At 35.1% G+C, this 12,161-nt stretch overlaps 1 protein-coding gene across 1 annotated transcript in view; it reads left to right on the forward strand.

The window, feature by feature from the left end:
• LRP1B (LDL receptor related protein 1B) overlaps positions 1 to 12,161 on the forward strand; it is a 924,684-nt gene that overhangs the window by 870,152 nt on the left and 42,371 nt on the right. The window contains exons 81-82 of the mRNA XM_059704885.1: positions 4,903 to 5,077; positions 9,408 to 9,512. Coding sequence (XP_059560868.1) covers positions 4,903 to 5,077; positions 9,408 to 9,512 — 280 coding nt within the window. The remainder of the gene's footprint in view (positions 1 to 4,902; positions 5,078 to 9,407; positions 9,513 to 12,161) is intronic.

Below are 12,161 nucleotides of genomic sequence, written 5' to 3' on the forward strand. Positions count from 1 at the left end.
GACCAAAGGGTGTCTTGGAGACATAAGTCAAGTCACATGAGATGACACCATTAGCCAGAAAAAGGACTAAATTTAACCTCCGAATCCCTCATATTCTGACCAATGTTTTGTTTATTATTCTTATTATGTCTCCCTGATATAAGTATTCATCTAAAGTTTACAGAATACTGTCTTGGAAATTCTTCTCCATTTCATGCATACATAAAAGCAGCCATACACCTCATGAAGGAAGAATATTAGCAGAATTCATAGGCCTGTTGCTCCTGGCACACAACTAAGTAACAGTGAAGCCTGGAGTGTGAATTGCACTGAAACTGAAGTTCAGTTCCAAGATGTCTAGTGATATGCACTGTGGAACTTACCTAGTCTTCTTTGTGAAAGTGATCAGTTCTACTGTTAATTTATTGGTGTGTGTGTGTGTGTGTGTGTGTGTGTGTGCAGTACTAAATAATCAAAGGCTTGTTTAAATTATTAATCTTAAAGCCAATTCACATAAGTTTTTCTTTTAAGGCCAGGCCAAAATTCCCTGAAGTAGAACAATTGATTACATACATGTAGTTGTATAATTTAGTCTCCCCAACATAACCATTCTATATTACCAGTTAAAGAATCTTCAGGTTCCCCATTATTCTTACTGAGTATCTTCAGCTCCATTTTAGGTAGTATTATTTTAGTTAGGTTTTCTTCTCTTTAAATCAATTTCACACTTCACGAACTATTACAATTGAATGGCCCATTTACAAATATAAGTTAATAACTAAATAGTCTTAGCAATTACTTTTAAATAAAAAGAAATATTTGGGGAAAATGTTAAATGCAGCCAGAGGTTTTATAGACATCTGTGTCTCCATGAATATTCATAAACCTGTATGTATACTTGTACATGCATATATTTTTATGCAGTCTATTAAGATACTGTTTGAAGATTAATGAAGGAAGTATGCCCTTGCATGTCTGGCTGCTTGAAAAGAAATGATAGAATAAGAGAAACACGGAGAGAGACCAAGTTCAATGATAATCTCCCTTGATAAATGCTTCATTTCTGTTGCAGAAAATAGCCATTGACTTATTCTCCAGTTCCATCTACTTAATTACCATGTGAATAATCTGTAATTACATACCCAGTGTTGTTCTTTAGATTACATGATTGTGTTTGTTGCTACTATGTATGCAACTTCTGGTGTAATTATCCTATCGAGGTTATAATAATTTTTATATTGTGAATATAAAGTGTTATTATATAATTTAATGGTAATTTATACTTTCTTAGCACAGATTCATTACATTTCACTATTGCTCCTTCTTTTTATATGCAGGAAATCTCAATTGTTATGCTATTCAGGGAGATAAAATGTTCAAAATTTATGAGATGGAATGTCCCACAAGAAGGAAGATTTTGTTGGTAGTAAAATATGCTGGTTCTTGGCATAGTGGACATTATTCAGACTGATTTTGGTTTCTTGTTTTTTCCCTTGTCTTAGACTTTCAATTGGATCATCTGCTCTCTGAGTGCTGATGTCCTGTCTTATATATTTTTTTTTACTGTTCTTACAGCTCCCTGTACCCAATTAAATACATGCATGTCCCCAGCAAATAATTATGGATCCACCGCTTCCATGATATTCTCATGGTTAAATTACTCATGTTCAAAATGAGAATCAACCATGCTGTTCCACCAGCTTTCCTTTCCATAAATGTCCTTTCCATAGACTGTTCTTGCTGCCACTTACTGGCCAGTCTGGCTATACTCTTTCAAACTTCCATTCCTCTCTTCCATCTTCAATCCCTTCCCTATCCTTCCCCTCCAATGAAATGTTTCCTATCACCTATGTGATCTTTTAACCTGTCTTCCTTTAGTCTACCACTTTTATTTACTCCCCTTTTTCTTTTCCCAATTATCTCCTTTTTTATTTCTAAAACCATAGATTAGTTTTGCCTCTTGAACTGTATATAAATAAAAAGTAGTATATTATTTTTTGTCCAGTTTTTCCTTCCAGTATTATTCTTGAGTGGCTCATTCATATTTCATGTTTCATCAATCATTTCTCTATGTATCTATCTTTCTATCTATCTATCATCTATCTATCTATATATCTATCATCTATCTGTTTATGCCATTGTTTGAGTGAACCACAGTTTATCCATCTTTTTTGTGTTAACATTTGGATTATTTTCAGGTTTTGGATAGTTCTAAACAGATTGCTATGCACATTATGTACAAGTTATGTGCACATATGTTTACTTTTCTCTTGGCTATATATTAAGAGTAGAAATGCTAGGTCATAAGATGTTGGCATGTTCACATTTAGTAAATACTTTCAACACTTTTTCACACTGGTTGAACCAATTTACATTCCCACTAGCAATATATGAGAGTTTTTGCTATTTGTGGTCAATTTGGTGGGTGTGCAATGGTATTTTTTGAAATTTTAAGTTTTATTTCCTCAATTACTTATCAGTTGTGTATATTTTCACATCTTTTAAAGCTTATTCTAAAACAGATTTAATTTATGCAGCAAAATTACGTATAATTGGTGAATTGTAGATAAGTCTTTATCATTGTCCTTTAGCACCATAGGCACGTGCAAACTGTTCCTTGCTATAGTGTGGTATACGGCAATCATCAACCTTCGGAATGTCTCTCAAGTTTTCTCAGCAATATGGTTATAAAAACAAAGAGGTTCAAGATTTTAGATTTAAAATTACATTTAATTAAGTTTCACAAAGTTAGTCAAGAAATAATCTATTTAAGCCAAATCAAATCATTTATAACTATTAGAGCAGGGGTCCTCAAACTTTTTAAACAAGGGGCCAGTTCACTGTCCCACAGATCGTTGGAGGGCCAGACTATAGCTTAAAAAAAAACACAAAAAAACTATGAACAAATTCCTATGCACACTACACATATCTTATTTTGAAGTAAAAAAACAAAACGGGAACAAATACAATATCTGTATTTGCATGTGGCCCGCGGGCCTTAGTTTGAGGACCCCTGTATTAGAGAATGTAGTTTCTCTGCTACTGTGATATTACCTCCATATCATCATTTCTTACACTCTCTAGTTACCAATCTCTCGTTCCCCAATATCTGCCCCATGGAAATCACTTGGGCCTCATCTCAGATTTATGAATTAGAATCTAGGGGTGGGTGGTGGTGAGACATAGGGAAAGGCACTGAAATCTGTGCTTACAAATAAGTCTTCTACATGATTCTGATGAAATACCATTTTGTAAACTTCTGAAAAAAGCAAATTATATGGAGATTTGGAAAGATACCTTAGGCAACTTCTGTGTTCCAATAGACAGCTGACCCAAGACCAAATAATGAATTGTAAAGCAACTGGGGGATTTTTAAAAGAGTTCTTTCTAAACAAGAGTTATCTAGAAATCTGACCAATGATTGTTCTTTAGAGAATTTTGCATGAATTGGAGACAGTACTAGATGATCATATAGGTTGTTGCTAATACATTCTTCTTAAATGCAAATAGAATGCATGTTGTGTACAAATAAACAGATTTAACTTTTATATCTCCAATTCTTTCACTTTTGAATATATAACTATTCTTGAGTATAGCTAAAACTCATGTTAAGTATAGACTCTTGTAAGCATTGAATATCAATGTGGGTACTTGGCATAATGCAACAGAAAGCATGAGATTGCATGAAATAAATTTCCATAAATATGAAACAAGTCTGTCAATAAATTTAATTTCTGTCTGATTTAATAAAGGACTAAATAAATATATAAACATGAGAATAATAAATTATGTTTTAATTTGTCTCATCCACTATAATTGTCTTTGAGCAGGTTAAAGTTTGTAAATTGTGATTTTTATCTCAGCTAATCTCATTTAACATTGCTTCACATTTAGATAGCTAAAAGGAAATTGCTGCTTCCAAATCCAAACTCTGGTATCAATTTAGTCATTTACTTTGCTTAATATTATTTGTATTGTGAATGTTCAACATTTTGAATGTTGTAAATTATAATATATTCATAAACATAGAGGTAGACATGTCTGCTTTTCAAAAGACAGAGGCTGAATGTCTAGTTACAGAATTAGTGTGGCTATCCCACTAAATGATCTTTGTTTTTATTACTCATGTTCAGGAGGTATAAAAAAAGAGGTATGGTGATAAATATTTGAGGATGTCTTCCTTCGTAGTTGAGGAAATTGTCTGTAATGCTCACTAAGGAACTTCTTTCAAAGCAAAGAGCTCAGACTCCAGGGCGGCTTTCCCTCTGCCTGATGGGCAGGTTATGTTCTCACCTGGGAGGGGACAATAGACTAGACGGAACGCTGTCCTTTCCCACCCATGATGGACCAGCCAGTTTCCCAGGCCACTTTCCCTTGGCATTTCATCAGAGGCGCACCTATTGTCTGCCCACCTGCCCAGGTCTGAGAAAACACTGGGCCTGCTCTGGCACGTGTCCAGGGGGCTTCTCTCCATCACACCAAGGCCTGGTGCAGAGGGAGGAGTCCCCTATTCACCACACACCACCCTGTTCTCTGGATGAAAAGTGGCACATCTAAGAAAACTTGAGCATTTCTGCTCATTTCAGAAGAATATTAATATTGCTCCCCAGAAGGAAAGCTAAGGAACCTGTTGACTTAAACTTTAAAATTCAGAAACCGAAGAGTTTGTCAGCTAGCATTATATCCATATAACCCATTTGCCCTTAGCCAGCTGAAATGATACCTAACTCAGGCAAAAAGAGGAATCAAATCAATAGCATTATTAGAAATTTCTAGTTCCATGTTATTACAAGCTGTTTTGTTAAATTAATATACATATTGATCAACTGACTTTAAATATTAAATGAAATGGAAAGATTTATTGCGACTGAAGAAAAATATCTTGTAATATAATTTTATTTTTCTGTTGTGCATTCTTCGTAGATGTGTGTCACCACTACTGTGTGAATTCTGAATCCTGTACTATTGGGAATGACGGAAGCGTTGACTGTGTCTGTCCAACACGCTATGAAGGACCAAAATGTGAGGTTGACAAATGTATAAGATGCCACGGCGGGCACTGTGTTATAAATAAAGACAGTGATGATATATCTTGCAAGTAAGTGGACATCAATTAATTATTAAAGTATTTTAACCCAAAGGGTTTAGCAGTCCAGCAAAAAACTGTAAAAACAATGTAAATTCTTTTTATTCTAAAATATGGTGACTATTGCATCCTTGTGTTTTTGTGGGGATTTTTTGCTGAAATAAAGTTCAGTTCATTTAAGTTAAATCCAAATTATTCAACACCTGTTATGCACATCGTGTGAACATGAATATTAATCATGTAATGATATGGTCAGATCATTCCCTATATAGAATATTTATAATAGTAAGCAAGAAATAGTGAAATGCAACATACCTTCAGAAAGCTATATGTAATATTCCTAAATTAGGATAGCTCAGGCTTTTAATTGTTTCGTTATTATTCTCTACAGTGAGTATTGGCTCTCTGTTGTCACAAAACGATCCTTTTGGGGAGAAGCAAAGGACCCGTCTAATGGAAACAAACATTACATTGTTTTTTTGTTGTTGTTTTGTTTTGTTTGTTGTTGTTTTTTTACTTGGAACATAAAAATAAGGAAAAGGAATAATGTTTCCCGGGGAGCAACTAAAACAAAAATGTCCAGCTTATACTTTGGTTACATTATCTTTTGCCCTTTGGCTTCAAGGTCAAGTGAATGGAAAACAGATCATCACAGCTAAAGGGTAATGTCATTCAGTCTCTTCATGAAACGAGTTTATGCCACTGAGGTTAGAGGTCAATCCTCACTCCAAACTTCTTTCAACAACCTTTTAAAAGGAGAACTTATAAAGCACTGGACTCTACCACTTGCCTTGCTTAGGAGCTAATAAATGATGATATGAGACAGAGAAGCAGGCCGTGAGTGTTCCTGCCACAGCTCTCGCAGCCACAGCTGTGCGAGGGCGCCAGCCCTGAGTTACGGTGCTCTGCCAAACAAGGCCCATAAAACTTTATTACCTACAGCATCAACATTTTTCTCTTTTATTTACTCTCATTTTAGAATTTAAATATGATTTGTGTTATCATCATGAATGTCATTTACGCAAACCCTCTAATTGGTTTGTGTGAAAGTACCTTATTTTTTCTTTAAAGTAAAGTAATTGAAAATATGACTAATTACAAATATGTGCCTTTGGTAAGTACATAAAAGCAAAATGCATTTTCATATAAACTGCCAAAATCGTGTTTACTTATTAAGCCCGTCAGTTCTTTGTGATGAGACTTTAGCCTGCCAGAGCTCTAATTCAATTAGTGGGCGTATGTCTTCCTTCCTGTCCAGGGCACCATCTCAGGAATGCACTTCACAACCCATTTCATCCTCACAGGGAACCATGGCCCTTACCTACGGCAGGCTGTGAGGCAGGTTCCCACTCAGTTTACCTTAGAAAGTCTCAGACAGAGTCACATGTTCTGTCTCCGTTACGTGGGGAAGTTCCATGAGAGGAAGGGAGGGCGGGACTCTAGGGCATCAGTGCTGCCTGCTCTGCAGGGAACTTGGCTCTGCCGACCTAAACACATGAGCCTTATAACTCGAGTAGGCTATTGAGGTTCAACAGATACTCCTGACTCTTAAAAGATCTTTTTCTGAAAAATATATGTAAAAATAGGTAAATAATAGTTGGTAGCAATGAGTAGATAGTGGAAGTTTATAAGTAGGAGTATAATACTTGATTTATTAGACAGACCATAAAACTTACATGCCAAACAGGACTCTGGGTATGCTGAAATTATTAGACAAGTTTGTTTTCATTTCTAGGATATGCTTTATCTTAGCAGTGAATGAAGTTACAGTGATATTGGAATTCGTTTCAGATGTAAAGAACTGATACTAAAACAGAAGCACAAACGAGTTAACGTAAATCTTTTAAGTAGGAAAATTCCAGCTGCTATGTATGCTTGTGATTCCTAATAGGTGTGTTTCTAATGTGTAGCCTATGAACTGTCAATTAGAATAGATACTCTGTCAAGTATAATGAGCATAGAGATAACATGGAGCTAATTGAATATTTTTTTTTCTCCCCTGTAAATCTAAGTAAATGTAGATGAAGAAAGATTTTATCATAATATTTAGTAGCCGACACAATGGCTTTGATGTTGATTGCTATGGTATTATTTTCATCTACTGGATAACTATTAATTAACTTTAGGAAAATGATATATCACAAACTGTCTGTGCATGTGTGTGAGACATATGTCTGTAATAAACAAAATTATGATAAAAACTAGCATTAGAAATGTGAACTAGCCCTAGCCAGTTGGAATCGGTGGATAGAGCATCAGCCTATGGACCGAAGATCTCAGGTTCCATTCTGGTCAAGGACAAGTACCTTGGTTGCAGGCTCCTCCCTGGCCCAGGCCCTGGTTGGGGTGTATTCAGGACACAATCAATCTATGTGTTTCTCTCACATTGATATTTCTCTCTGTCTTTCCCTCTCTCTTCCCCTCTCTTTAAAAATCAATGAAAAAATATGCTCAGGTGAAGTTTTTAAAAAAATGAACTGTACTCTGATGCATTATAATGATTTGGATAATTTGTGTTTTTAATTTGAAATATGTACAAATTTCTGTCTTCAATTGAGAATTCAAAAAAATAACCTTGAGAAAGAGGCAACGTCTTTTATTACTTGTGGAAGCAGAAGTTTAAGAGCAATGAATAAATATGCATTTTTTTTGTTTTAAAAGCTGGTATTTGGTGTATAGTTATCTTTCGTATGGAAAATCACTTCATGCATAATGAGCTATTTTTCTCTTTGATGTTGTACCTTTGACAGAACAAGAAACTAACTTTCTGCTCTTTGATTTTTAAGGAGGGTAGGCATGGAGGACAAGGAACAGCCCCCTCAACCCACTTACGATACAGACACCAATACCACTGAATATGTGTGAATTTGTATTCGCATGCCTTCATAGATTATAAAGGATGTGATAGTCTCTGTTAAATCTTGGAAACTTTAAACCACTGCCTCTCCCCCCATATTTGGTCCCACTTTCTTTATCTCCAGTTCACTCATTGCTTCTGTTCATCTTAAAAAGAAATGTGATTTTAAAATTCATGTCCTTAACAATATTTTTAAATTAAGCACCCAGAAAAAGTTATAAGCAGTTTAGTCCATTTCCTGCTTCTCTGCCAACCACATGAAGTCCAACAAATATGCACAAAATAAATGAACTACAGGATTGCTAACCAATATTTCAGGCATCTAACCTATCATTGGCAATTGCCCTTTGATGGATGTACTGTAGTAGATATCCATTAGGGAAAGGGTCAAAGTGATCAATCAATGATATTGCAGCCTGATTTCTTTGTCAAGGTTATGTCTAGATTTATTGTGATATCACTGATTGCTTCCTAGCACCTAGTACTAACATGATCTCACAATCAAAATATTGGCAGGATGTGTTATCATCCTTAGTTGGTCCCAGGATTGTATAATTGTACTACCATACTTCTTATAGAAGAGGTCCCTTGGAAATTTGGAATGCAAATGCAGCTTTTTTCTGTTTCCCAAACAATTTTTAATGTCCAACATAATAGTACTTATTTATTAATTTAAAAATATAACATGGCAAATAAGAAATTTGCTTTTTCCTATTATTATCATACTTGTTTTCCCCCTGTAGCAATAGTCATAGTTTATTCTTATCTCAGACATGTAAATATGCCATATGTTGAAACATTTCCATAAGTATTCCATGTAAGGCTACTTCATTACTTTGTTGCTATATTGCATATTGTTCCTATAACAGTACTATTTATTTTTGCAATGGACTGCTCCATGTTTTGTTTTGTTTTTGTTGTTGTTAGAATAAAAAGGTTTACATTAATTGCAATACATATTCAAAGAAATGCAGTGGGATACATGTGACTACAGCATAATCCTATACTTTCTTACAAAATATGAAAGCTAAAACTCATTAATAATTCTTTGGACTAGATTTCCAGATTAGAAGGAGTAGATGAGGCATTTGCCTCCGGAGTATATGATCATATGGTTTATAATTCACACTGATCTCACCAAATTCTAGTTATAGGAAAAGGGAATAAGATATTGAAGATAACATCTCCTCAAAGTGTAAGTGATAAGAATTAGAGTATATCTTTTTCACACATATATCTAGCTAAATTAAATTTTTATATAAATCAAATGGGTTGAAAATTTGAAAGTTACCAAAATAATAATTTTATCATTATTCTGTTAAAAAATATTTGCCTTTAACAAGTCTGCCTTTCTGAAAACTTACTTTTGGCCAGCCCCTGCATGACTCCTCTATGATGAATATTATCATGTGCGGAGAATTTGTGTCAGCTTTAAACAATGATGATGCCAGTAATGATGAGATTTCTTTTCCTTTGTTGTTGCAGCTGCACCAATGGAAAGATTGCCTCTAGCTGTCAGTTGTGTGACGGCTACTGTTACAATGGTGGCACATGTCAGCTGGACCCTGAGACAAATGTACCTGTGTGTCTGTGAGTATTTTACAACTTTGTGGGCTTTTACTAGTATGACTTTGGTTGTACATGGAATCCCTGCTCTATTGTTCTCCTCTCTTGGGGGAATACATTTTAAATAAATATTTCATGGACACCTTTGATCAGGTATTTTCTCTCATTGGCTCTTGTGCTACAGAATCTCCTCCTTCATCAGCTGGCTAGTGACTTCATAAGGAGAACTCATTTATATTTTAGCATCATACCCATTTCAGACATTCATAGATTTTTGAGCTTGGAAGTGTTGGGGGAAATTGTTTTAGTTTTACTGACTTTATTCAGATATGTGAAACCCAGACATGATCCTATTATGAATACTTCAGTACTTAAGGTCATTCTTTTCAAAAGACTTTTAGGTATAGTTTCAAGTGTATAATGCTTTTGATATTTGTATTCATTTTAAGAGTGTTGTATTATGCAGACCTATTAAGCCTTGCTCCTTTGTAATACATTAACTCAAACCTGGGTTTCTAAATGTTTGGAAAGTATTGGAGATTCTCTGCTTTAAGAAACTCTGGAATTTAATATTTCCTCCTCTCAAATAACTAATGGTCCAGAATGGACAACTTGAAATAAAACTACTCAACTTAAGTGTCCTCTACTTTGAGTTTTCCTTTATCCCTGCTTGACCAGAAGGGTAATGCCCACATAAGACCCATGCCTGCATTCTGTACCCACCTCGTCACAGTAGCATGTGATGAGTTTGTATGAGAGAGAAGTGAGCATACCTGAGAACAATGTTAATCACATATTCTGTATGAAGTAAATTTGAAACATATTAACAAAAAATACCAAGTCAGATGCTTTATTTAGCTGTATTTTACTGAAATTCTGCAGATGCTCTGTGGGGTTTAAAAGTCAGCGCTGTGACCAGAAAGAGAACCCTTGTGATCACTACTGTCAGAATGAGGGGATTTGCACTTTAACTGCGTTTAATGAGCCGAGATGCAAGTAGGTTTAACCTTCCACTTACCGCTCCACTTCGTGTGACATCATTTCAGGCCACAGTCCATTGGCTTAAATCATGAACATCCACGTGCATTTCAGTGTATACTTAATCCCCGGGCTCATCTGTGTCATACACACTTAACCTGTGCTTCGCTCACCGACAATTGTATGCACCATAGTCAGAAAGCCTAGAAATGTAATGGAGGGAATGAACAAGTTCATGAAACTGTCTAATGAAATATATTAGTCAGACTAGTGCTTTTAAAGAGAAGTATAGAAGCAGGTATTTTTAGACTCTATCGCTATATACCATATTTGGAGTGGTAGTTCTTATTTAGTAACTGACTTTTCACTTCAAGTACTGATGAAAAATACCTTATTTTGTATCCCAAAATTTTACTAGAAATGATCTTACCTTAATCAATAAGATTTCTATACAGAAAAAAATGTACCTGCTAAAAATTCTAGAAATTTTGTTTCAGAATAGTTGAAATCAGACTTTCTCAATTCAGTTTGTCATAGCAAACTCATTTCCTCTGAGGAATTTCAAGGACCACTTTTGAGGAAACTATCAACATTCATTACAGTGCAAGTTATCTTTTAATTGTGTATTTGAGCTTTAGAGGTAGGATCATATCTGACCCACTCCTTAAGACCCAATGTCGCAAGTAGAAACCCTGATAGGCACCCAAAGTTAGCCCCATGGAGGGGTCTCAGAGTACTTAATAATAGTTTTAAAGCACAATGGTATTTAAATTCAGATGTCTCCTTACCAAAACTCTGCAGTTTTATTCAAAAAGATATGTTTTTATTCAAGAAAATGTGATTCTTTATACAATAGTTGGGAAAATATTGGAAGTTATTAAAATAATTGCATAGGAAAATTGGATATTACTTTTTTCTGGAAGATATTTGAATATGTTAAACCAATATTTTTAAATAAAACACATCCATAAATACCACTTTAAATTTTAGTCTATAAAATGAACATAAACTATTTCAAGAAATTGATTCCTCAGTTTATACTCAAGTTTAGCAGCTTATGCAGTTGAAGACAGACAACCCTTCTTTAGTCCTACCTTTGCCCTGCCTCTACCCTAAATTCCTCCAGGTTTTCAGCAAATATAAGACCCTGAAAGTGGGCTCAATCCTAGATAAGTGAAGATGAATGAAATTAAACCCCAGGCATCAAGGAACTCACTAATTAGAGGGGTTAGGAATTTATAAGCAAGTAATTAATCTATAATAATGTAATTGTGAACACAGTAATAAAAAAATACACCCCACAGTGAAATCTTAACAGGGCAAGTGACTCACTCAAAATGGGACATGGGAACATGGAAGACTTTACAGGGAAGGCAACCTTTTGTTCATGCAACTGATGTAGTTCAGTGAGGTTGGGAAGAACATTCTGGGGGGGAAAGAATAACATAAGCAAAGCCACATGTAGGAGACTTAATGGCTAGGAATGGTTTAATATAGCTAGAATTAAGAATGACTATAGAGTTGGCAGATGGATGGTTGTGAGGCAATAAAACTAGAAAGACAAACTGGAATCCAATTTATGCCATGAGTAAGGGATTCCATAGGACCCTTTAAAGAATAATTAGCCAATGAGATCTGAGACAGAGGCTTGAGCTGAAGGAGTTTGATTTTGAAGGAGACCTTTGTTGGCATGTG

This window comes from Myotis daubentonii, chromosome 7 (assembly GCF_963259705.1).
Source record: "Myotis daubentonii chromosome 7, mMyoDau2.1, whole genome shotgun sequence".
In the NCBI taxonomy this organism is placed as follows: Eukaryota; Metazoa; Chordata; class Mammalia; order Chiroptera; family Vespertilionidae; genus Myotis; species Myotis daubentonii.